Raw genomic sequence first — 25,327 nt, 5'->3', positions numbered from 1 at the left:
TAAATCAGTTGAAATGCCAGCATACTTATTCCCTGTTCTAAATAGATGTGGTATGAGTGCCAAGCATTGTCGAATAAGCTTATTCTAAACAGGTTTAATTGTTAATCAACGCAATTGATAATCTTCTTTCTACATAAGGGGTATATTGATCAAGTGAAAATACAGAAACATAATCTGCTTTTAAAAACATGTACGTAAAACAAAATGACATAGCATAAATGATTTGTACCAAGATGAAACCAATTTATATACATATATACATTATGGGTTTAACTTACTTAACTGTATAAAAAAGAAACATATTTACTGCTACAGTTATTAATTTTAAATCTGCGATTATCTTAATCCTCTATTATTTTCAATATTAGTTAAATACCTTCATTATTACTTCGCTTATAAAAGTCAGATCAATAAGTTATTTTTGTTAAATTTGGGGATACACGACTCGTGTCAGCATGGTCTACAAAAAGAATCAATTTGTTTTCTTAATAGCACTGATGGTATTTACCACTGCAGTTTGTTTTCCGAGTAAGTTATTGTATAATAGATATAAAAAAATGTGGTATGAGTGCCAATGAGACAATTTTCCAGCCTTGTCGTAATTTGTAAAAGTTTATCATTATGGGTCAAAGTACGGTCTTCAACACGGAGCATTGGTTCACATCGAACAGAATAATATGAAGAGCTGCAAAAATGATCATAAAACAGTTCTCGCCATGTTTAATGAAATGAGGGACCAGCACATATTGATATTAGCCATAGCAATCATTTTAAAAAATCTTTTCATGTTAATTTGTTTAAATTACAAACGAGTTATAATCAATCTTATATTAGGCAACGTCAAAGGAAACATATGACCTAGTTTAATGGATTTTTCCTGTAATTCTGTATTCTTAGCTTTTCGGCGTTAATTTTGCAACAATCTTCCTTTTTAAACTGTATTATCACTAGCGGTTACTTTATCTACCGCCCTGATCATAAACCGGTTTTTTTTTACAGAATATAGAAAAGTTAGAGATAACACTGTTGTTAAAACAAGCAACGAATTTAGTGGCGAAGATGTCATTTATTTGGAAAAGAGATCACTAAACCTAAAAGGAAATAAGTGTAAAAGGAACGAGATTTATAATGCAGTAACGAAACAATGTGAACCTATAGGTTTGTAGTATTATATTTGCAATTAATGAACCATTAGTCAATTAATAAAGCATATGTTATGTTTACATAGCAACGGAACTTTGTTCGACCATTTTGGTTATACAAATGGGTCAAATTTGACCGATTAAAAAAATGAGAAATACATAAAACATAATACAATATTAATGTTTGTGAGGAACATTATGGTATTTTTATTCAAGATTATTGACTTTTATTTGCTGCCCCACATAGTCTTCTTTACCACTCTAAATAGTTTTTTCCATTTTTTTTCACAGCTGTATTCCACATTTTATGTTGCAGACTATTTATTTTTACCCTGCAATGTACAAAGTTTTTTTTAATTGTCTGTTCCTACCAAGACACGTAATTCATTTCAAAATCATCCTGTCCTCCTTCATTGAAAATAAAATGGTCGTCCCCTTATGGAATACGTACCCATTGTAGAAGTTATTCTGGCTATCATCAAATATACCTGTATCTGTTGTGTTTTCTGTATCGATGAAAAAAAATATTCATTATTATTATTACATTGACTGAAGATGTTATGGTTGCTCTGTTTGTCCGTTCACATGATGCACAATGACAGATAAATTACACAATCAATCGTCTTTAAAAGTTACAAAACGGTTTCACTCTGTAATAGTACACACACATAGTGAAGCGCCTTATTTGATATAACAAATTGTCAATTTAGTTTAGAATGCCCTTTTTAAACATTAGAGATAAATATAAAATTGAAAGAATGTCATAATGCTGGCATACTACTATGTTTTTTTGATAATCTTCATTTTCTGTTTTGATAGATCCAGATATAGGAACAGACGGCTGCTGTAATGGTGGAGTCGGTAAAAAGTAAACCGTACCACTATCTCATTGCGTCAGTTAAAAAAACAGTTGAAGGAATTATACAAGATCGAGACTAGCGATAAACGCTCGTTATACCCAGTTAGGAATATGACAGTACTTATCCATTCGTTGGATGTGTTTGATGTTTTTGAGCTTTTGATTTTGCCATTTGATAAGGGACTTTCCATTATCAATTTTCCTTAGAGTTCAGTATTTTTGCGATTTTACTTTTTACATACAAAAGCAGTACACGATATTGCCCTGTAAGTGTCAAGTCCTGACTGTGTCATATTTAAATATTTATGTTCCAAATCATTATCTGTTTTTCTTATTCTAGTAAATGTGTAAATAAGTCTTTTTTATTCTAACTTTCTAGAGTATTAATTGATGTGATAGTGTGATCTGTTTTCCAGTAACCTTGTAACCTTGTATTTGTAAAGTTAAATAAAGCATTTTTTTAAATTGTACTTTAAAAGATGTCGTATTGTGTATACTAGTAGTGCTGCCCCACATTTTTAAACAATAATGTTCACATTAAATGGCCATGAACCTCATTTAAAAGTGGTGTGCACCTTGCACAGAAATTGTTCAGATAGGAATATGAGGAAAAATTATCACAAAAGGGTTGACCGTTACCATGAGTCTCTGCCTCAACTTACAATCGACATGTTCAGCGGGAACTTCCATTTATGAATAAACTGTTAACAAAATTAGAATTATGGATCTACTTAGGCTTTTCTACCTCAGAAATAGATAACCTTAGCTGTATTTGGCAAACTTTTGAGGAATTTGTGGTCCTCAATGCTCTTAAACTTGACCTTTAAACATTTTTTTATTTGAGCGTCACTGATGAGTCTTTAGTAGACGAAACGTGCGTCTGGCGTAAATGTTAGATAGCAGAATAATCGTCTGATGATGAACCGACTTGCTCTATTTTGACCTATTGTATGAGGGTGGATTCGCCTGTCAATAATGACACGCTTATCAAGAGACGCTTACAACATCGACGTATCCGATTTCTTAAGGTAGATTCTTGGTATACCGCCATCTTGGATTGTACAATCACAGTACAAAATCGGTCTAGTTATTTGCCTAAATCTGCAAATTTGGAGACAGATTTGCAATTCAATGGTTAGACTGTTTTTTCTAATTGAAGAGAACTTGTTAATTAATCGTATTATTCAAAATATTTTAACAAAATCAATTATTTTGGTATAAAAAAAAAAAAAAAAATCAAATGAGCCATTTAATGGGAAATAACTCTTTTAGTACAAAATTTATACTGGGCTAACAGGGAATTTTTTTATTTTTACTTGTAGCAAGAAACCAAGTTCGGTGACACCATGTTTTCTTTTTATTTTCTTAAAACATATTATGAAACCTTTCTTCTCACAATTTATTTCAAAATTCTATCTCATAGAATTTTTTTTATGCACACTAATGTGTTTTTTCATGAACAAACTAACCAAATTTTGGCAATATCAAAGACCCATAGCTTGAAAAATAGCGCGGTGACCCATACTTTTTATTAAATTTTTTAAAAGAGCATAATAAAATCTTCATTTTGGCAAATTGTGAAAAAATTCTGTCTCAAAAAATATATACTTGTGATCTACCTTAAGACGACGTTTACAATATTGTTTCGTTCGCTAATTTGAATTGATTTACCAGATTTGAACATCGGTCAACTAATGTTGTCTTTGATAAATATGACATTTAATATGCACAAAAATACACCAAGATGTCGTTAAATGTAATTTGATAACATTTATTTATCAATCTCATTCGATTTATTAATTTCAAACAGCGGTATACTACTGTTGCCTTTATTTATACCCTTTAATTTAATGCGTTTCAATAACATAAGTTTGTTACCCCAATTTAGTTTTTTGTCCATGGATTTATGAGTTTTGAACAGCGGTATACTACTGTTGCCTTTATGTAACATCGCTGAAAGACCCCTCCTGATTTACTGAAAACCTTCTTTCTGCATTGGTAATAATATCTCGGTGTAGATTAAATATACCTGATATTCCTTTTCTTGTTTCAATTTATATTTTTTCATTTGTTATGGATTCGAATTGACAGATAACGATTTCTATGAAATAATATGTTATGGCATATCAGATCATAACAGCAACGATTTACAATGCATTTGTTTGTTCAATTAAATATATAGATACACTTATAATGCATTGATAATGCTAAGTAGCATTATACAAACTGAGAGTTATCTCTCGTTACAAGGTAAAATAACAACACAAAATATTTCAAATATAGATGCTTTATATGTCATCCATTACACATACGTAATGACGCTGAAGTATAGCGTAAGTCACCCTTATAGGTTACAATACACAATTAGATTTTATGGGCGCAGCCATTTTATGAACATAACATGGTATTCAGAATTAAGAGTATGGCTAATCCTGATTGGTCGATATGTGCGCCCGTTATTTTTTTTTTATTATAAGAGACTTCTTGCACTCTGCTTTATACAAGGCAAAATAATAATTATTCCGTAGCCCTCAAGGCACTGAGATAACCTATTTAACGCTAGGACAAGACACGTATTTTTAAGGGCAAAATTCATAGGCATGGGAGATAAGTACAAATTACGTTAAGAAAAGCAACGCGAACATATATTTTTTGGACCAAAAAATACTGTCCCAATAACTTTTCTTTGATTCTAGTAAGGTTTCGTTAAAAAAATCAACTTTCTAAAGTCTGTATCTCGAAAAAGGCTACCATTGTCGCCTATGGAGAAATTAATTGTTTATTTCAATCTGTAGACATCTCATATAGAAGGGTCTTACTATACTAATTTAAAAAAAAAAAAAAATGAAGAATCTACCGTAAATAAATTTTTGTGATTTATTTTTAAATATGAAATTGACGTTGTTGCCTTGTTGGTTAATTTTGAAAAGAAGAATATGTGTCAACAAAAAAAGAAAAGAATAGAAATGGCAAGAACATATGTTTATTTGTTTTCATAGAGTAATAATCGGGCACAAGGTCTGTTTTTGTTTTTATTCAAAATTAAAATTTTCACGATAGATGATTTGAAAATAAAATTCAATACACTTATGAATGTTTACGTCTTAGTCTTCAGGTGAATTACGGAAACTGACATCAAAATTTTATTAAATTCAGAACGTTACCGATTTAATTGGGATGAACAGTTCAACAGTTCATATCCCCCCACAGTTCCTAACATTTTAATTTATTTTTATTTTCTTTACAGCGGTAATAAAAAATCAAAGGGAAGCGTAAACACTTATAAGTGTGAAAATTGTTATTCAAAAGTCTATAAATGGCATTAATTTGCTACTGGGGGTCAATTTGAATTTAACCGAATGAATACATAATATTTAGTTTACATGTTGATGTTACTTTATCACTTAAAATAAGTAATCATTTATACGCCAGTAGCAAATAAAATGTGAATAAAAATATTTAGTTTCTTTAAATTTCACTCATTATATTTTAAATGGTCAAATACTATATAAATTGAAATTAGTTACTCTTAAACAGGACATTAAACCAAACACCGTCAATACGTGAGGATGTTTTATTTCGGAAAAGGTCTGATTTTCATTTTAGTCATCTCTACAACGATGGGTTTTGAGAGTAAGTGAAAAAGTTAACTTGTTTTTCTTTTTAAAACTTTCAGTTCGTTTTATTTAGTTATAAGAACAGGACTTGTGGTCTGATGGCAATGAGTTTTATTGTTTGTCGTTTCTGGAATTTTTGTGTTAATAGTGTCTCTTAGATTCCGAAGCTTATACTGAATCTCGTTATTTACACTTAGTTAAGCTCAGTGATGATGGTTTTCCTTAAAATAAATTGAACCAAACTGACTGCTAATGCCGATATATCAATTCGATATTACGTTTTTTAACATTTTTTTGTGGTAATAGGTTATGAACATAATTTTTGTGATATTACTAGTATTGAATCCATTATGCTCCTTCAAAAAAAAAATCCTTTGATTTTTTCCAAATCAAAAGTAAACAAAACATAAAGACAACTTACAAGATGTCATGTGCTTTTTTTTTAAAGGAAATATTTAAATTCAATGGAAACAGGCATCTTTCCCCTATATTTGACGTCGCTAATTGTGTCATTAAACTGCAACTGTAGGAAAAGAACTGTATGAAAAAGAAGAAATGTTCCAAGTCTTTGCTTTTTTCCTGCAAAAATGACACTTTGTATGATCGCTTGGTATAATTTAATATATCTATCATTTAATGTTTAATGTTTGCATTCTTCGATTTTATGAGGTATTGGAGTTTTGATGTAATAAAATACCTGATCTTGGCCCATTCTTTTTCGATGGTGAATTCGACGACTTTAAGAAGTCAGCTATTTTATCTTAAGTTTAAATAAACTTTATGTTGATGATGATTTTAAAATATGAAAGTCCCTTTGATGTGTACATAGCTGCACCATGAGAGCATGATGCGCCAGTCACTTTTTCCCTAGATCTTCTCAATGTCATATCAGAAATTTATGAAAAACTAAAATGAGGCTATCTTAATAGATATAAACCAGTCACAAAAGATTCTTGGAAATTTGTAAAAGTGTGTGAATAATGGCCAAAACATCTTGGAAATCACCCTTTTTATCGAACTGAATCCCATAACTCGAAAACGCTAAATTGAAAAAAACAAAAAAACAAAACAAAAAAAAACCGACAAAAAGCAAGAGATATAAACAATTTAATTTACCAAAGTTTCAATGTTGACGACAGACGAACAGACAAATAAATGAACAGATAGATGGACGGACAACGGTAAACCATAATATGATCATTATACTGGCTTACATGTACATATACGTTAATGTTTGAAAAGTATTAGAGAGCAAAATTATGTATAGAAATTATTTTATCTATAAGAAGAGTTGACATTTATAACATATGTTTTTACATAATTAAAAAACAATTCAAAGAGGTTTCATACGATATGATTTTGGCGAGAAACGTGCATGATACATGATGCATTATATATTCCCCCTAGCAAATGCAACATATATGAATGCACGTGATTCTTCATAACAATGTTTAAAAAATGAATAGAAAAAGTACAAAATGGTTGATGTAAATTGTTATTTTATGGTTGTTGGATACAATCGCATGCTCTTTTTTGATTTTTTTTTGTTTTCTACCTCATAACACTAGTGTAGTATTTTTTTTAGCAATAAACACAGCCCTGTGAATGAAATTCGCATCAAAACGGGCGAATGATGTTTTGCGATCCTCGTGTCAGTTTTTACAGTCATATCGTGATTTTCTCTAGTAAGATATTCGATAAATAAGTAAGGGTTAGTATGCGCTCAAATATATATAAAAATCATTATAAGTTTGATTGTTTTATATGAAATAAACTCATCATAGATACCAGGCCTTAATTTTGTATATACGCCAGACGCACGTTTCGTCCACATATGTTCCAACGTTTTTCAAACGTCAATTAGCTAGATGTTTAAAAGGTCAGTTGACAGATTTTCATGGATGTCACCAGTATCCGGGCTACGTGAGATTGTCACGATTGCTGTATATATATTCAGGCTGATCTGACTAAATCAGCGTTGAGGGTTGAACGTCTTTGAATGTAATTTCAACATTGTACAAATGAAACGTTAAAATTGAGATCTGTAATTGCTGAGAAAAGGACAATTGACAATTCAACATTTTTCATCGTCACGTTTAACATATACTATAGTTTATAGCCCTTCTGTGCTATTATAACAGAAAAGAACTGAAGCAGATTTTTCCTTTCGGTTATATACCAAATTTCAAATTCATATGGTTCTAAAATATTTTTCTTTTTTCAGAAAAAAAGGAATATGGTATATTGAGAGTCCTACACAACCTGAATACAATGGAACGTCCTGATTTGAATCTTCTCGAAACGAGAGGAACAATGAATTCTGCTAAGTGTGCTAAGAAGAATAAAGTGTTTAATGCAACAACAGGAAAATGCAAAAGTACGATTCTCTTCTCTGTCAGAATTGTTCTTAAAAAAAGCCCCAAAGCTGTACAGAGATATGCAATTTAATTCAACTTTTATTTATACACTAAGATAAATAGTTCACTACATATGCAGCGTTTTGTATAAAAGATAAGATTTAAAATACATTACGATATTCTGTAATAAGAATAAGCGGTCTTAAGAACATTTTTAATTACAAAGAACACTTCTTTAAAAGCATGGATTCACTAACCTTGTCTATTCTACAATTTCAAACAGCAAGGTTTCTTTCTTCGCAGTTTAAAAGATATTGCTAATTTAATGGTTTTTTTTAATGTTTGCAATTTTAATTTTATTGTGGAATAATTATACCCAACTCATTTAACAAGTAGTTGGTTTCATGGCCTAAATGTGGTCACACATACATTGTACAATTAACTTCCTTCTTTTTAATAGAATGTCGGGATGGCGAAATCTTTCGCAAAGAAACTCTAGATTGTATAGTAAATGGTAAGTAAACATTTTAATCAATTTGACTTAAAATTCCATTTATAAAGCTTTTCTTTTTGTGAAAATGGTGATATTTTTTTATAGAATAGTTTTGATTATAATTATTGATCGCATATTTCCACTCGAAATACTTGAATACTGCTCCAATTAAATTTGCATAAAATATTTTGGAATAAAGATCGGGTTTGACATAAACTCGTTGAAAAGATTATAAAATTTCCCTCTGAAAACGTTAAAATATCTAATATAGATAAAGCCAGCAGCACTTGCATATAGTGTAAATACACTATCCAAGTCCTAGCTGTTCCAATCATTATCAGATGGCTACCGTTTGGATAATCGTGCTTTATCATTCAATTATGTTTTCAGCAGCTTTCGTTCGATACATGTTGTTGGTTTCAATCATTCAATCTTCTCACCCCTCTGTTTATATATAAACATAATGAGTATTGTGTTTTGGTCAATGATACAACTAAACAGATGGATACAGACTGATAAAAGAATAATTGTGTTATTTTTGGTGTTTACTAAACTAAATAAGTTTCTAAGAAACGGAGCAAAAAAACACTATAAAACATTTCAGGAAAAGAGGGTTTTAAGAATAGAAAAAAGACATGTAAATTATAAATTGGTCATATTCGAAATTATATGGGAAGGCAATGGACATGTCTTGACATCACTTGAGATGCACAAAATGTAAAATAACATAAAATCTCATACACATCAAACGAATGGATAGTAACTGTCATATTCCTGACTAGGTAAAGGCATTTTATATGTAGAAAATGGGGAATTAAACCTGAATTTATAGCTAGCTACACTCTTATCGTTTATGACAGTCGCATACACTCCATTACATTAAAACACATAAGCTTTTGGATTCACATTTGAAAAAGCATAATTCAATATCGAAATTAAACTGGAAACTAAACTGCATGAACTGATTGTAATTACACAAATGAAATGTATATTTATTTGTTAATAATAATCTTAAAATAGTATTAATAAATTAACTATCAATTAGTTGAATTGTAGATCATTTAGCGTATTATGTTCGAACACATTGTTGCCACGAGTTGAAAATGAAAGTGAGTTCATTTGATTGATTTCTGGTATATCCAATTTCAACAACAACAACGCATATGTTATTGAAGTATTCTTTTAAAAGAGGGACGAAAGATACCAAAGGGACAGTCAAACTCGTAAATCTAAAACAAACTGACAACGCCATGGCTAAAAATGAAAAGGACAAACAGAAAAACAATAGTACACATGACACAACATAGAAAACTAAAGAATAAACAACACGAACCCCACCAAAAGCTAGGGGTGATCTCAGGTGCTCCGGAAGGGTAAGCAGATCCTGCTCCACATGCGGCACCCGTCGTGTTGCTTATGTGATTACAAATCCGGTAAATAGTATAATTCGGTAGGTCAAATTCATGAAAGGGAAGGGGATTGTAGTTACGACGTAAGGAACATATCCGATATCATTTGTGAAACGGTTATTCCATAATGGTCAACCAACTCGTGATGGCGTCCGTAAAATTTACGAAGGGATGATTTCATTTTCACCATTTGGAACTCTTGATTTAATAGCAGTAACCCTCTATCAAGAAAATCATGATAGGAAATGCAAGCACGGGAATATCGTATCAATTGGGAGATATATACCCCGTATGCAGGTGCTGCTGGAATGTTGCTACTTAGAAATGGAAAGTTCACAATTGGAAAGCTGAAATCATCTCTTTTGTCGTAAAGTTTTGTCTTCAACCGACCTTCATTGTCAATTTCTAGATGTAAGTCAAGATATGAAGCCGACTTAACTGTATCTGTAGTATCCTTTATCTCCAATTCGATGGAATAGATGCGATCCACATAGTCACCAAATTTTGAATTGTTTAGTGAAAGAACGTCATCTATATAGCGGAAAGTAGAGTTAAAGGATATTGATAACTTCTTATCTTTCTTCCTAAGAAGTTCCTTTATGAAGTCAGCCTCATAATAATAAACAAGTCAGCAAGTAGAGGGGCACAGTTTGTTCCCATTGGGATGCCGACAGTCTGTTGAAAAACACGTCCTCCGAACGCAACAAATATGTTGTCAATCAAGAAATCAAGCATCTTGATAATATCGGTTTCAGAGAATTTTTTGTTTGAATCAGAATGATTCTTTACAAAGTAGGATTTATCCCTCCCTAAGACAAGATACTTGTATCTACGTTGGCCATTCTTTTTTATGAAGCAAAGTTATACCAACTCTTAATTTGTCTTTTAGTTTGGAATGTGGAATACTTGTGTAAAGAGTAGAAAAATCAAATGTTTTAATACTGTTACAAGATGAAAGAGAGTTAGATTGTATGTACTCTAAAAGATCTTTGGGATTTTTAAGTATCCACATCTGATTCACGCCACCTCTAGAATAATAATAATAATAATAATAAATTCTTGATTTAAAGAGGGTAAACTCAGTTAGTTACAATAAACTAATCTTCCCTGAGGCCCTCAAGCAATAGGCAGTTTACATAACACGGAATGCAATAAAATGACAATGCATAGTCAAAAAGAGCCACCAATGATAGATAACTACTAACATAATATATATATATATTAGTATTCATAGAATCTTGTTGAAATAATAATAATGACCACCGAAGTAAAAATACACTTAGTCTATAAAAACCGTAAATAATTCGTTTATTCTTGCGTTAGTACAAAATTTTATCTTTGTATCTATGATGAGTTTATATGCATGCTGTTTGTTTTTGCAGGTATTGGAGGTTTTGGTGGAGCTGGAATTGGCAGAAAATAAGGAATCTACATACATGATCATATTTACCCTTTTGATTAAAAAATAACCACTACTTAAAAAAGAAACAAATAGAAAAAACAAAAAAGGAATTCAATTTTAGATTATTTAAAAAACCAAATTGTTCGAAATGCATTTTTTTTTGTTATACAAGCTTCGAATATATTTTTAGGAATGTGTTGGCTTTTTCTCTTATAATAAGTACACTTCAAATTAGTTACTTTTACATAATATGTGAACACACTGTATGTCTTTGATCCTCTTATCAGCTAATTTGCTATTTAAATAAACTTTCAATTTGTTAAGCATACTTATCAATATCGGGTCTCTGTATTCTGCCTCTATTGTGAGACATAATAACGTGTCATTGTAGTCTTATATCTTTTCATACCAAAGTGTAAACTGTGAATTGACCGTTTGTGTCCTTTTCCAAATTATCAGCGTTTTACCAAGTGTGGATTTACATGAAGGGATATACATGCATAGCAGGAGACCCTATCTTGTTTTTATTCGATTCCCTCCGTTCTTTTGTTACTGTGATTTGTCTTTTCAATCGAATTATAAGATTAGAACATTAGTAAACTAGTCAAATTGATATTTACCGCACTTCCAAATTTGAAATTCACGCCCGAGGTACACAAATATATGCTGATTTCTATTAAAAAAAAACCCCACTGATAATGACCAATGTCTAATGTGATCAGCATAATAGATATATATCAAATCTGATGATACCAAATACATATATAGCACCCGAACACTTATGTCAGGACACACCTTGCTCGGTATTAGGATGCGAATTATTAACAAGTAGAAATATTCCAATCAAAATATCATTTATTTGAAACGAAGATCAAAATTCTTTTCAACAGAACAGGGATGATAATCTTATAAAGAGTAACATATAAATGCCCCTGATTTATTTCCCCTGATAAAAAGTCAGCCTACAAAAAAAGTGGCGTACATAAAAGGCCACTTACAAAAGATGCTGAATCATAAAAAGGCCACTTTCAAAAAGTAACATATCATAAAAAGACATTAACAACATATTGGAAAAAATCATAAAAATAATATTCACAAAACTCACATCATATTTAAATATACAAGATGGCAAGTTGTTGGGGCGAGGGTGGGATAAAAAAAAATGGCAACCGAAAATTTGCGATCTTTCTTGTCAGGGGATAAATTTTTACGATGGGACAATCTGTTATCTGATTGGTTGGTTAAAAACAGATGAAGATAATTATGCCATTTACACTCAGTCCAAATTGACTGTTTAATTCAAATAGAATATTTCCACATAGACATAAATGAATTTATAAGATAAATAATATTTTATGGCTAATGTGATCAGCGTAATAGAAATATATCAAAGCTTAGGATACCAAATATAGAACCCACCCTATGACCAATTAAAAAAAAAAGAAAAGTTCTGATCAAAAAGTCATATATTAAAAACGACGATCAAAATCATTTAAACAACAGGGGAGATAATCTTACAAGGGATAACATGTAAATTCCCCTGATGAAAAGCCAGCCCACGAAAAAAGGTCAAAACGAAATACAGGTTTTACTTAAAGCTGAATGAGCCCACGACACCATAGAGATAAGTATCAGAAAACTAAAATGGAAAAAGAGAAAAAAAAGTTTAGGTGTTTCTGGTTTATAATATAGATTAGACTGTTTGTAATTCTAATTTGAATTGTTTTACACTTATCATTGTGATATCCTTTATATTTTTTTGATCGATGTGAGCCATAATAATTTGCCTTTAGCTGCCAATTTGTTTCAATTTGTCAATGTAAGCCGAGAAACATTGCAGCTGAAATATTCATTTGCAAGTGAATAATACGACCTCATTGAATGCGTATTCATGCGACCTTCAATCTTATTTCTTAGCTAGGGATAGTTTAGTCAATGTATTCAGCTATTTATATGCCAATGAGACAATCTTCATTCAAGTTGCAATTTGTAAAAACTTAACAATGATAGATAAAAACGGCCTTTAAAAGGAAGCATTGGTTCACACCGAACTGCAAGAATTCACTGAAAATGAAAGACTGCTTGTTCTGTGCAATAGGCTTCTCAGATATATGTTTTCATTAGGAATTCATTACGTTCATTAAAAGCGCACAATTGCATGATCGTTTAATTCCAAATAAAACACAAGATCTACAACTACACATACTCTATATTATGTCAGCACGAAACAATGGTTTGGGTAATAGAACACAAAGAAAACGCACAGGTTGATTTTCTGATTTCGACACGGATTTACTCAAAATATTTTTAGGTCAATACTTGTATAACCTCAACAAAACATCTAAACGATTGCCATCCCAAAATTAGTACAATAATAAAGTAGGTAAGAACTTTAAAAATGAATTCTTCAAGCTTTTTAAACTCTTAAATTAAATTAAATCCCAGTGTATTTATTTTTATCGAAACATGTGTATGAAAAGGGTTAAATATAGATTATAACAAAAGATTAATCTACATATAATAATAAAATTAATTTAAATTTATTTTATTATGATTTTAATGACGCATGTGTTATTGGTGCGTTCGCATCAACATAGGACTACGCAAATTCTATTCGAGGATTGAACACGATTTTGTAGTTTATTGACTTGTCAACTGGGCCTATGTACTAATTATAAATCAAAGTTCATGCTAGTAAAGTTTGACACTTACATTTGTTAGTTTGAATTAATCCTCATAAATGGAAACATTGCGATTTTTTTTTATTAAAGAAGGTGATTTGAATAAAAAGGTTTGGTCCAAGGTTTTCGTCAATCAAACCAGGAGATTAGACGTAACGCCATATTAAATTTGAACTAACTCATCTTACCTACCATTCACGTTATTGAATTCATGTCAAGGTATGTCCTATAAAAATGGGTTGAAACGTAAAAAAAAAATCAGTTTACAATTACAGTCCGTTGAAGGAATAATTGATACAGAAAAAAACGGAAACAAATATTTGCGAAGAAAGTCAGACATGAATATTCCACGTTCAGTATTGGCGTTATTTCTGGTGTTTATATGCTTTAAGATCACACTCACCCGACACGTTAGAGGTATGTATGTAAATGGGAACCTATGACTTTACCGTTTTGTGATTTATTGAAAATGTAGCTTTATGTTTCTGTTTTTATTCTATATTTTCTTATTCTTACAATATGTTTATGATTTCATTTTATTTGTAAATATTCGATTAGAATAAATAAGTAACCAAACGGCCAATTATATCGTATATCATTTATAACCTCTGCAAATTTTACCATTATTTACCCTAGATTGTAAAATGTTTTCTTGATACCATAAAGTGTTAGATTATAAAACAAAGTCTCACATGCCATAAAAAATGGTAGCTGCAAACGCGCGTCTGGCGTAAATATAAAATTCTCATCCTGATATCTATGATTAGTTTATTTTGTACTATATTTATACTAAATTCTATATAGAAAACAATAAAAATTGGAACCTATAAATAATGAATAAGAAAAGCTGTAAACTAACATTAGGGATACTAAGTTGCAAGCTGTAAACTTAGTAAATTGTTACAGCAAATATGCAATGAAGATATTATTACGTAAAAAAAGAAGAAAGTCTGTATCTTTTCAAGATAAATTTGTATTGTAATAATAAGCATAATTTTAGATAAACGAAACATGCATAACTACCTAGACATAGGAATGAACTAATGAAGTAGTGCAATACTTAATTAACCCAGACATATGTCCCAACTATCTAGCTTAAAAATAACATATCTACTTATCCCATATGCAATATACATAACGTTAATAATCCCAGAGTGAAATCAAAATGAATATGTTCACTGCCACATAACTGTCTATGCATGTTCAGTTAAATTATGTTGTCATCCTAAAATGTAAGGAGGCAAAACTCACCTAATCTCAATATATAAATATACTGAGCCAAAAAAGTTTAGCAACATTTTTTTTTAATTCTTTATTTTGTTCTTTTTGGAAAAAAATTATTCAAACATCATTAATATAATCCTTAGTTTTACCTGTAATTTAAAACAGTCGCCCTTTTTTCCTGGTGATTGACTTCGCGCCATTTCAGCTTTGCACGTGTAATTGATGTTTTACCTTCTGTACTTGTACTTTTAAAACGATATTAAAAATTTATTTTTCACTAACGTTCAGTAACACACCATTATGAAGAAAAACACATACACCCTTGCAAAATTTGCATATGGCGTCAATCAGGCATCCTCTAAATTGACCGTAAGAAACCTCTTGGAATGGTTAAGTCCGGAATGAGTGTTGCTGACATCGTGGCTCGATTTTATGTGCATAAGGCAACAGTTTAGAGACTAACAAACAGATATCGACAAATTGCAACTGCACAGGATAGGTCGATATTTCGTAGACCAAAAAAACTCTTGTCAAGGGAGGAACGCTACTTTCGCTTTACGTCAACACGTGACAATTTTTTTGCGACCACAAAAGTAGTGCATAAACTAAGGGAAGCTGTTGTTGTGTCTGCCAATCATTCTTTGGTACACTTAGGGCATGGCTGAGAAATTGATTTTGAATAATGCTATACTCATTTCCGCATTTTGACCCTCCCGCGCTCCATACAAAAAACATGCTCATGAAATGATTGACAAACATTCATGTTGCTTTTGACATGTCATAATTCCATTTTGTTATTATTGAAATTATATTTTGCTATGATTTTGTAATAAAATAAAATTTTACATTTTTGTTGCTAAACTTTTTGGCTCAGTATAGTATATAAATAGTACAAAAGCAACTACCATTTTTTTTTCTTTCTATTCTTGATTCAAAAGAATTTGAAAATAACAAATTTAAATGTTTAATTGACGAATAAACTGTTCCCAATTTGGATTTGCTACGTTGAAAATCTCAAGATTTAATGAATCACTGTACTAAATTCAACAAATGCCAGCCATGATACTTGTGACCTAATACACATAGAATAAAACTTAATTGATGATCCCCTTTTGAGAAGCATCCTTAAAAGTCGACTTTCAGTAAATCATTTATAATATACTTTTAGTTGTGACTATGTTCAAAAAGGGATATTCAGTAGAAAGGTACATCTGATAAATCGTAGTGCCAGTGTCTTTCACTAAGATTGTTTACCTAAAATTCCTTTTGTCTGATCCTTGTGTATATCTATTTTATTCAGTTTCAAGTGGTAAATTTAATGGTAAACTTAGCGACATCTGCCCACAAATGGGTTTTTCTCCTTTTTCGTTTTTTAAAAACTTTTTAACTATTTGTCATTAGTGGCATTCAAACGCTTCATTTATAGTTAACAGTGTTGGACTGGTATCAAACACATCGTCAAAAATGACGGTCAATACTTGGTTGAAACTAAAATGGCTGCTGATAAAGAAAAATCGACTTCAACGTGTTATTTCTTGTAAACACTTCATTCTTATATCAGGGAGTAGTTCTTCCTTAGTTGTATCTCATACATTTTAGTTTCATCTTTGTCACTAAGATATCAATGTATGTTTTCGGCCCATAATTTACAATTGCTAACATAATTATCTATTTGATATTATTGTAATTGTTATAAAATACATCAAATAACATGATAACAAAGCTGATTACGAATGAGATCCAATATTTAGAAATTTACATGTGACGTCACTGTTTGTGGCGTTATCTTATTCATGTGACAGACAGTTCGTAATTCTAGTATGCTGTTTTTGTGTACTGTCCTAAATTTATTTATGTATACGTTGTTACTCCATGGATAACATGTCGAAATGGTCTATCATATTATTTATTATTGTATTTCTCTGTCTTGAGTGGTTTTGCATTGATTCGTACTGTTTTCCTGTCATTTGAGCGGTATATTTGACATTGTCATATAGTTCGAAGTTTAGCTATCCACAAAGCCTGGTTTAACCCACCATTGTTTTCTTAAAGGAGTAATTTCGGTAAGGGTCATATTTGGCCCCAATTTTAAAGTTCATAATAACAAGACAATAAATGTTTTAAGTTGCCTTAAAGACATGTTAGAAAGTTCAACAGAACTGTATTTGGCAAAGTTTATTTCTAACACGTTGATTTTTACATCCAAAAAAGGTCAAGATAAGGGATTTTGATGAAATTTGACAAAATCAGCTAGATTTCCACCAAATAAAGGACCAGGAAACATAGAGCGCAGGCGTCGACAAGCTTAAGATTCAAATAGGACACGTGAAATGTCTTCACAAACATTATTTCAAAAGATCTTTGTTGTCGACGTATGCGCTCTATGTTTCCTGTCCAATAATCTATGGAAATTCACCCATTTTTATTGATTTTTTCGTGAAAAATCAATATGAGTACAACTTGTGACGTCATAATTAAACGCAGAAACGTAAAATTTTCAACAAAATGGTTTATATCCTAGCTAGTCAATGTATTAGCTATAATTTATCGTGATATTGGTCGATAAATCCGAATTTGAAATTTACGCTAAAAAAGGGGGCCATTTTAGGACCTTATCGAACATACTCCTTTTCTAAGTTAGCACTAAGGCAGGTCTTATTTAAAAGTTTGCATCTATGTTTGTTGCATTGTCGTTTGTGATCAGTGTGTCTGTTGTTCTTTTTTCTTTTTATAGAAGATGTGTTTCAATTGGTTTTAGTATACAACCCGGAACTGTTTTTCTCTCAATCGACTTATGACTTTTGAACAGCGGATAACTACTGTTGCCTCTATATAATACACATAAGGAATTTCTTTTTTTTAAATCTCAAAAACGGTTCCACCAACCGAAGCTGCACAATTGAGAAAAACGACAGAATTTACAGCAATCAGTATTTTTCAATTTTTCATTCGCAGCATCTGCATAAAACAATGTACAACCTTAATATATTCTTTAAGGGTGTAATATCGCTATGTTGGGTTGTTTCTATGCCGTTATCAAAACGATACTATTTGGTTTTATTCAGGAACAGACAAGACAAATGATCAAATTGATCTACTTCGTAACTTGTTATTGGAAGATGAAATCAAAGAATGTGACAAAGGATTCTCTTACAATGTACTGACAGAAGAATGTGAAAATGATGATGATAAATCCAACCGTTCTGGAAGTAAGTATATCAACACATGAACATGTAAACATATTCTAATATTTAAAACTGAATCTACCACTTTTTTTCAATGTCAGTAGTTTTTATTCTGAAAAAAGCACTTTATTTCTGAAAAAAGTGCTTTTTTTTCTTGATGATTTCAGTTTACGATTTTCGTTTTGGGTGGTTCTAAAAAAATGATTAACAGACTAATTCATTTCATTAACCATCATAGTAAACAAAACATGATATTGTTTTACAAACACTTTGAAACAATAAATTATCAACAGAATAATTTAACGATTTCACAAGTGTTGGGTATGTGCTGTTTTTTAAATCTTTGGCTGAAATGCACTATAAACCTGATGTTCAGTGGTTGTCGTTGATTGGTATAATTAATAAATGTTTCTCGTTTCTGTTTTTGTAATTAAGATAAGACCATTGTCATTGTTGGGACCCATTAGAGCTTGCTGTTCTTTTTAAGCGAGCGCTCATTGTTGAAGGCTGTACCTTGACCTATTATAGTGTACTTCTACAAATTGTAACTTGGATAGAGAGTTGTCTCATTGGCACTGCTACTAATTCTTCTTATACTTGTTCACTGAATTATATTAATTATTCCTTGTGTGTATTGAATTTAAGGCTGTTATTAGTGGTTACATTTCTTATTGCTGTTCATAAAAAGCATAATAGGAGAAACTAACCCTTGAATTTTGTATTTGTTTTTAATATGTTACCCATATCGAACACTAAACGTTATAATCAGATAACTGTAAATGTATCTCATACTCAGCTAAGCCTGCTTTTAGATTTTTTTAAAAAGAAAGAAAACGAGGATAAACATTCCCTCTCATACAATAGGTATACACAAAATTTTACCTGGTGATGTTTGCAAGTTGCTCTTATATGTTTCTTGTTTGATTGATTTTTTTTAGAAGGACTGGTTACGAAGAGAATGGCAAGTGAGGTCATTTTTGAACCATCGCTTTGTAATTGTCAGCATCTCGATAATAGGTGTTAGATATCAAACTTGGTCTTTAATAGCAAGCAGTCACTAAGTTCACACAGTTGTATCATCGAACAATTATTTCATATGTTTCAAATAAGAGTATCTTTTCAAAGTCGTAAATACCATGAGTTTTAATCAAGATCTGGTTCGTTTAAATATCATTTCAAACGGTAATAAGGTGTCTTCTGATAATGTATTCCAAAGATGTTCATGATTTAAAATTTTTCCATGCAAACTAGATGTACTAATCAAGGCGTTAAGTTATTGCAAACATTAAACAAACAAAGTGTTACGTGAGTTCACCAATATCAGTGTATACTTAGGAAAACAATTTCAATATTGTGAATATTTCAATGAATTTTATAATAAAGGCAATGCATATGTGTTCGTTCGTTTGAAAAAGTAGTGCATCCAGGTTAGCCTGAAGCTAAACACAAGTTTGAATATTTTACAAATCGATACACTTCTGGGTGTATATCAATTATATCAAACTCCTAAATATCTGATGAGTGAAGCTTGTATCTAACTGATGTTTATAGTGTGTTGTTGCCTTGTGTTGATACCCCCTGTCGTATGTACCTATTTCAAGTCAGGAGTATGTCATTCATTGGTGGTCGTACGTTCCTATATTTCATAATATTTTTTCATTCATTGTTGTGTTCATACATCTGGCTGTTCTTTTACTCGTTTGAATTGTTCAACTTTAGTCATTCCTTTTATAGCTTACTATGTGGTATGGGTATGTCTCATTGTTAAAAGGCGGTTTAGTAACTTTTGGTTGTCAACGTCTACTTCTTTTGGTCTTTGTTGGCGAGTTAGCGCTTTTATAATTACATTTCCTTGGTTTTATATCATTATTGTTTTCCCTGTTTGATGATTTTGCCAAAAGGTCATATCAATTTAATTTTTTGGACAATGATCAACCCCTAATATATATATATTCTTAGCATATACTAAAGCACATGCAGAAAAAATGGAAAGCTGTTTGTCGGAGATCAATAGTATGTCTGGAAACTGGAGAAGAAAGCAACGCTTGTTTGGTTTCACCTCGGAATAAAACGTTTGTAAACATCAAAGAAATATATGTTTAATCGGAATATTTTTCAATTCATAATACCGAATACACGTTATTTTTTTGTTTAGTGATAATGAACGCATCAATTATAACGATCATGTGTTGTAACCGCGGAATAAAACCTTGGTAAACGTCAAGAAAATATATGCTTGATCGGAATATTTTTCCATCCATAATACTGAATACAATTTATTTTTGTTCATTTTTTTATTTGCATTAATGAAAGATACGATAATGATAAAAAACAAAATCAAGCATTTAAAACATTAATTCAGCTTCTAATTAGCATAGTAAATTTGCATAAAACTATATGAAATCTATCTTTCAATAACGGAGTGCTTTATTTCCTACCAACATTTTTGCTCACTTATATCTCGATATTAAAAGTACACTAAATGGTTTTATTTAGGACCAGAAAAGCTAACGGACCCCGTGAATGTCCTTCGTAAACTTTTGTTGGGAGATAGAGAGCAATACCAGTGCAACGAAGAAGGGTTTTCTTACAATAGATTGACAAGAAAATGTGAAGATGACGATGAAAGATCCAATCTTTCTGAAAGTAAGTATATCAAAGGTTGAAAATATATAGATAACCTTACAATTAACGCTGTATCCACCAGTTCTTGGCATAAGTGTCATCTGAAATTTGTGTTTAAATCTTTTTTACCATGTACATTATTTCTAAATAAATGGACTGCAAACTAATTTATTTATTTACCGACAAAGTGACAAAAAAATAAAGGCTTTTTCTTTATCATTACATGGACAAGGAGAAATATATTCCGCACACATCATTTAAGATAAGTAAAGTTCAATAGCTAGAACAAAAATATACACACGTTTTAATAAATGTCTCATATGACAAGATCTCAGTCAAATTGCAAAAATACTAGCACAGTCTCTAAAAGATACTCAATCAACATCAAACGGTTGAAACAAGTTATTTTTGTAAAACTAAATATATTTTCATATTAAACAAATTAGTTCAGGTTGTGGAATTGCGTGTTCCTTATTTATTTGTATTTTTTTCTGATAAAAAAGAGGAGAGTTTCAGATGTCTGCATGTTCATATTTTTTTTTACTGATGATGAAATTTAATAAATGTTTGCCTAATTTGCGATATCGAAAACCCAAGTGAATTAAATTTTCAGTCTTACAGCCTTTGTTGATAGAAAAAAAGCAGCAAATTAACGCGTCAAATATATGAAGTTATATATGAGTTTGGTATTGAGAAAATTTGACGAAGTGTTTGCGAGGGCTTATATATTTTTTTTTATTGTTGCCACACTTTTCTTGTCAAAAGATGTGCATCCATTTCGATCGATTTTTCAAATAAAATTGGTCTTTTGAATAAAATCTTTGAGACATATATCAATGATAATTTACCTATAACCATTACCAAACGCTTGCAATAAATATCATGCATACGGATTCCGAGTTTTATGGAATATGTTTTATTTTCTTAATTAAGACAATTGCTTCATATTTTTGTAGGAAATGGATGTTGTAATGGTGGCAACAGTGGTTAAAACAGAAGAAACACATAATTATTGTTATAAATAAATATATAGATGCATCGTCATTCCTTTTTTTCTTTTCTTTTTTATGAAATGATTTTATATTCATGTATGATTAAGAAGTTATCATTGAATGCCATGATTTCTTTTATCAATAGACACTGTGTTGATTAATGAAAGATTGTACGATGACTTACATATTCTAAAATCTATATCATTTAGACCTCGGTGACAGGAGACTGAAGAATAGCACTCAGTTCAAAATAGAAAGATAACCAATTATTAAGTAAAAGCTTAACAAATCAAATACTTTTTACGTTTGTATACATAGACTAATTATAAAAGGTGATTTTGTCTCGGGTAGACAAACCTTAACATCATAAGCTTGTAACCACAAATGAACCCAACTAAACCCAGAGTTCTAACATCTAGGTTGGTGATACCCGCTGGGACGAAAAATCAACCAGCAAGCAGTGGCATCAACCCTTTGTTATTGAAAATTTAACAAAGTCAACAGGTTTATAAATTTAATACACGCGTTTCGTGTACTGGAAACTATTAACTAGCGCTCGCATTAAACAATTTGGACGCTAAATTAACTAGAAAAGTAATAATGTGTTTTCACTAAAGAACACTTGAAATTGTTTACTTGAATTAAACTAAAAATTAGCGAAAACAATCGTCTCCTTCGAAAACACACTCCCCTAAATTTTGTTTGTAACTGCGAGTACATTTAACTATCAGATCTGTACTTTGTGTTTTAAGTGTTTGTAGTAGCTGTTTTTGCTTTGTATTGATATGATGATCCGATCTGATGATCCAATCTGATGATCCGAAGAGTTAAGCCTTTTTCTACTGATTTTTATAGTGTGTTGTTACGTTGTGCTGATACATCCCTGTCATATCTATCTATTCAAAGGCAGAAGTAATGCACTCAGTAGAGGTTGTTTTATCATATTATCTTGCATATTTTTCAATTGAAAATGAATATGTCTGTTCTTTTACGTGTTTGAATTGTTCAGCTTTAATCATTTCGGGCCCTTTTAGAGCTTATTATGTCGTAGGGTATTGCTATTGTTGAAAGCTGTACAATAACCTTTGGTCGTCAACGTTTAAGTCTTTTGGTCTTTGTTGGAGAGTTAGCGCTTTTATAATTACTTTTTCTTTGGTTTTATATCACTATTCTTTCCCCTGTTTTATGATATTCCCAAAAGTCCATATCAGTTTAATTTAATATGGGTTAATACAAGACCCATTGCTGTCTTTATATTCTCAATACAACCCGTAGCATATACAGGAAAATGGGATGCTGTTTGTCTGAGATGAATGGTATGTCTTGACACTGGATAAGAAAGCATCAATGGAAACGGTTATTTGTTGTAACATTGGAATAAAACGTTTGTACACATCAAGGAATTTTATGTTTGATCAGAATATTTTTTTTTATCCATAATACAGAATGCACGTTATTTTGTTCATTAAAAAAACAATTCAATAATGAAAGCAACGACATCAATAAAAAAAATCTAGCATTCCAAACATTTCAGCTTCTAATTAGCAGAATTAATTTGCATAACACCTTGTGTAATCTATCTTTGATTACCAGTGTGTGTTATAATTCCCATCTATATTTTTGCACATCTATATTGCGTTATTAAAAGTAAATTAAATGGTTTTATTTAGAACCAGCAAAACCAATTGACCCTGTGAATGTCCTCCGTAAACTTTTGTTGGGAGACAGAGGACAAATCCAGTGCAGCAAAGAAGGTTTTTCTTACAATAGATTGACAGGAAAATGTGAAGATGATGATGAAAGATTCAATAGTTTGGAAAGTAAGTTTATCAAAGGTTAACATATATTAATATTCACTAATTAACGCTTTATATTTTCACTTTTTTCATAGGTTTTATCCACTTTACCATTTACATCAATTTCATATTTGTTTTCTTTTATCATGAAGATGTAAACTCAAAAGTAAAATATCAAATATGTTACACTCCGAGGAAAATTCTTTATTTCTTTTGTTAACCGGAAGAAAAACCAAAAGTAAAGATGTTTGCCTTTTTTTATAACATGAATAAGTAAAAATATATTCCATCCGCAACATAAAAAATATGTTGAGGTCACGTTTTGATACATGTCTCATATTACATGACCTCAGTCACATTGCAAAACATAGTCTCTGAAAGATATCAAGGTGTCTGCATGTAGATTTATATTTAAGAAATAATTGATGCAAGCTATATTTTATTGTAGTTTTAACATGGTTAGTCATTGTATTCGTGATTATTTAATAACACGAATATAATGCTTACATGTTAAAACAACAATAAAGTATAGCTTGTATCAATTATTTGATGTAGCGTTTGTGTAGGCTCGTCCATGAACCTTCCTTTGTTTGTTTGAAAACTAGCAAACGACTGGCAATGTGATTTTTCAGAGGGAGGAGTTTTGAACAACAAATATGAACGGTTATCGTATCTAGATCAAATATGTCAATTTCGAATTGAACACAGTACTGTCGTAATAAATGATTTAGTTTCAAAATGTGCATCATTTAAGAGTTTCGAAGTATTATAAGTTAATGAAATATATTAAATGCATAACAATTTGACAATATTCATTATTGTGCAGTAGTCAATATACGCCTATGCGAACAAATTTTATTGGATTTAAAGAATGGTTCTATTCACAAAGCGAAAGAAGCACGTTATATTAGAATTACGAATAATGTCCCTGTACCGATGATAACGTTCTGTAAATGGTTTGACTAGTTTGTGCTATCAAAAACCCTGATGTAATAATTTATCATAATATACATATAAAAGATGTTGTATGATTGCTATGACACAACTCTCCACAAAAGACCAAATGACATGGAAATTAACAGTTATAGGTCATCATACGGCCGAAAATAAGGCAGCTGATCTTAATGATGGTAAATAAATAAGCAAGAAATTAACGAGTCAAATATATGATGTCATATTTTAGTTATTAAGATAATTTGATGAAGCGTGTACAAGGGATTACATAATTCATAGTTGTCACACTTTTCCTTTCCAAATTTGTGCATCCATTTCGATCGACTTTTAATTTGTGACATATACCGTTAATAATAAACTTAACCGTTACCAAACGATTGGGATGACTATCATGTGGATTCCGAGTTTTATTGAATACGTTGTGTTTTCTTAATTAAGGCTTTTGCTTCATACTTTTGTAGAACATGGATGTTGTACTAGCGGCGCAGGTGGTTAAAACAGCAGGGACAGATTATCATTGTTATGGATAAATATATAGATGCATCGTCCTTTGTTCATTTCTTTTTTTTTTATATAAAATATACATATTTA

General features: G+C 30.9%; 1 protein-coding gene across 3 annotated transcripts; it reads left to right on the top strand.

Moving 5' to 3' along the window:
* The first annotated feature begins 389 nt into the window (after positions 1-389).
* LOC134707134 (uncharacterized) lies at positions 390-25,327 on the top strand. Of its 3 annotated transcripts, XR_010105685.1 has the most exons (9): positions 390-528; positions 1,000-1,158; positions 1,962-5,634; positions 7,843-7,995; positions 8,436-8,489; positions 11,260-14,179; positions 18,250-18,393; positions 20,866-21,015; positions 21,951-22,038. XR_010105685.1 is itself a non-coding variant. In XM_063566670.1 (4 exons), exons 1-4 carry the CDS (start codon positions 14,182-14,184, stop codon positions 21,983-21,985), a joined length of 525 nt encoding a protein of 174 aa, XP_063422740.1. In that variant the 5' UTR covers positions 13,778-14,181; the 3' UTR covers positions 21,986-22,038. The 3 variants fall into 3 exon arrangements, 2 of the variants coding, with proteins under 2 accessions (XP_063422740.1, XP_063422741.1); XM_063566670.1 differs by lacking the exons at positions 390-528; positions 1,000-1,158; positions 1,962-5,634; positions 7,843-7,995; positions 8,436-8,489 and having other exon boundaries at positions 13,778-14,377; XM_063566671.1 differs by lacking the exons at positions 390-528; positions 1,000-1,158; positions 1,962-5,634; ... (2 more) ...; positions 20,866-21,015; positions 21,951-22,038 and adding exons at positions 23,657-23,806; positions 25,198-25,327 and having other exon boundaries at positions 13,787-14,377.

This window comes from Mytilus trossulus, chromosome 2 (assembly GCF_036588685.1).
Source record: "Mytilus trossulus isolate FHL-02 chromosome 2, PNRI_Mtr1.1.1.hap1, whole genome shotgun sequence".
Taxonomy (NCBI): domain Eukaryota; kingdom Metazoa; phylum Mollusca; class Bivalvia; order Mytilida; family Mytilidae; genus Mytilus; species Mytilus trossulus.
Note: the sequence above shows the minus strand (reverse complement) of the source record. Positions and strands in the feature narration are given on the sequence as shown.

Excerpts from the sequence above, each read along its gene's own strand:
- LOC134707134 (XM_063566671.1), top strand. The coding sequence starts at position 14,182 with ATGTCCTATAAAAATGGGTTGAAACGTAAAAAAAAAATCAGTTTACAA. Across the intron at positions 14,378-18,249 it reads ACTCACCCGACACGTTAGAG|GAACAGACAAGACAAATGAT; the intron begins GTATGTATGTAA and ends GGTTTTATTCAG. Across the intron at positions 18,394-23,656 it reads TAAATCCAACCGTTCTGGAA|AACCAGCAAAACCAATTGAC; the intron begins GTAAGTATATCA and ends GGTTTTATTTAG.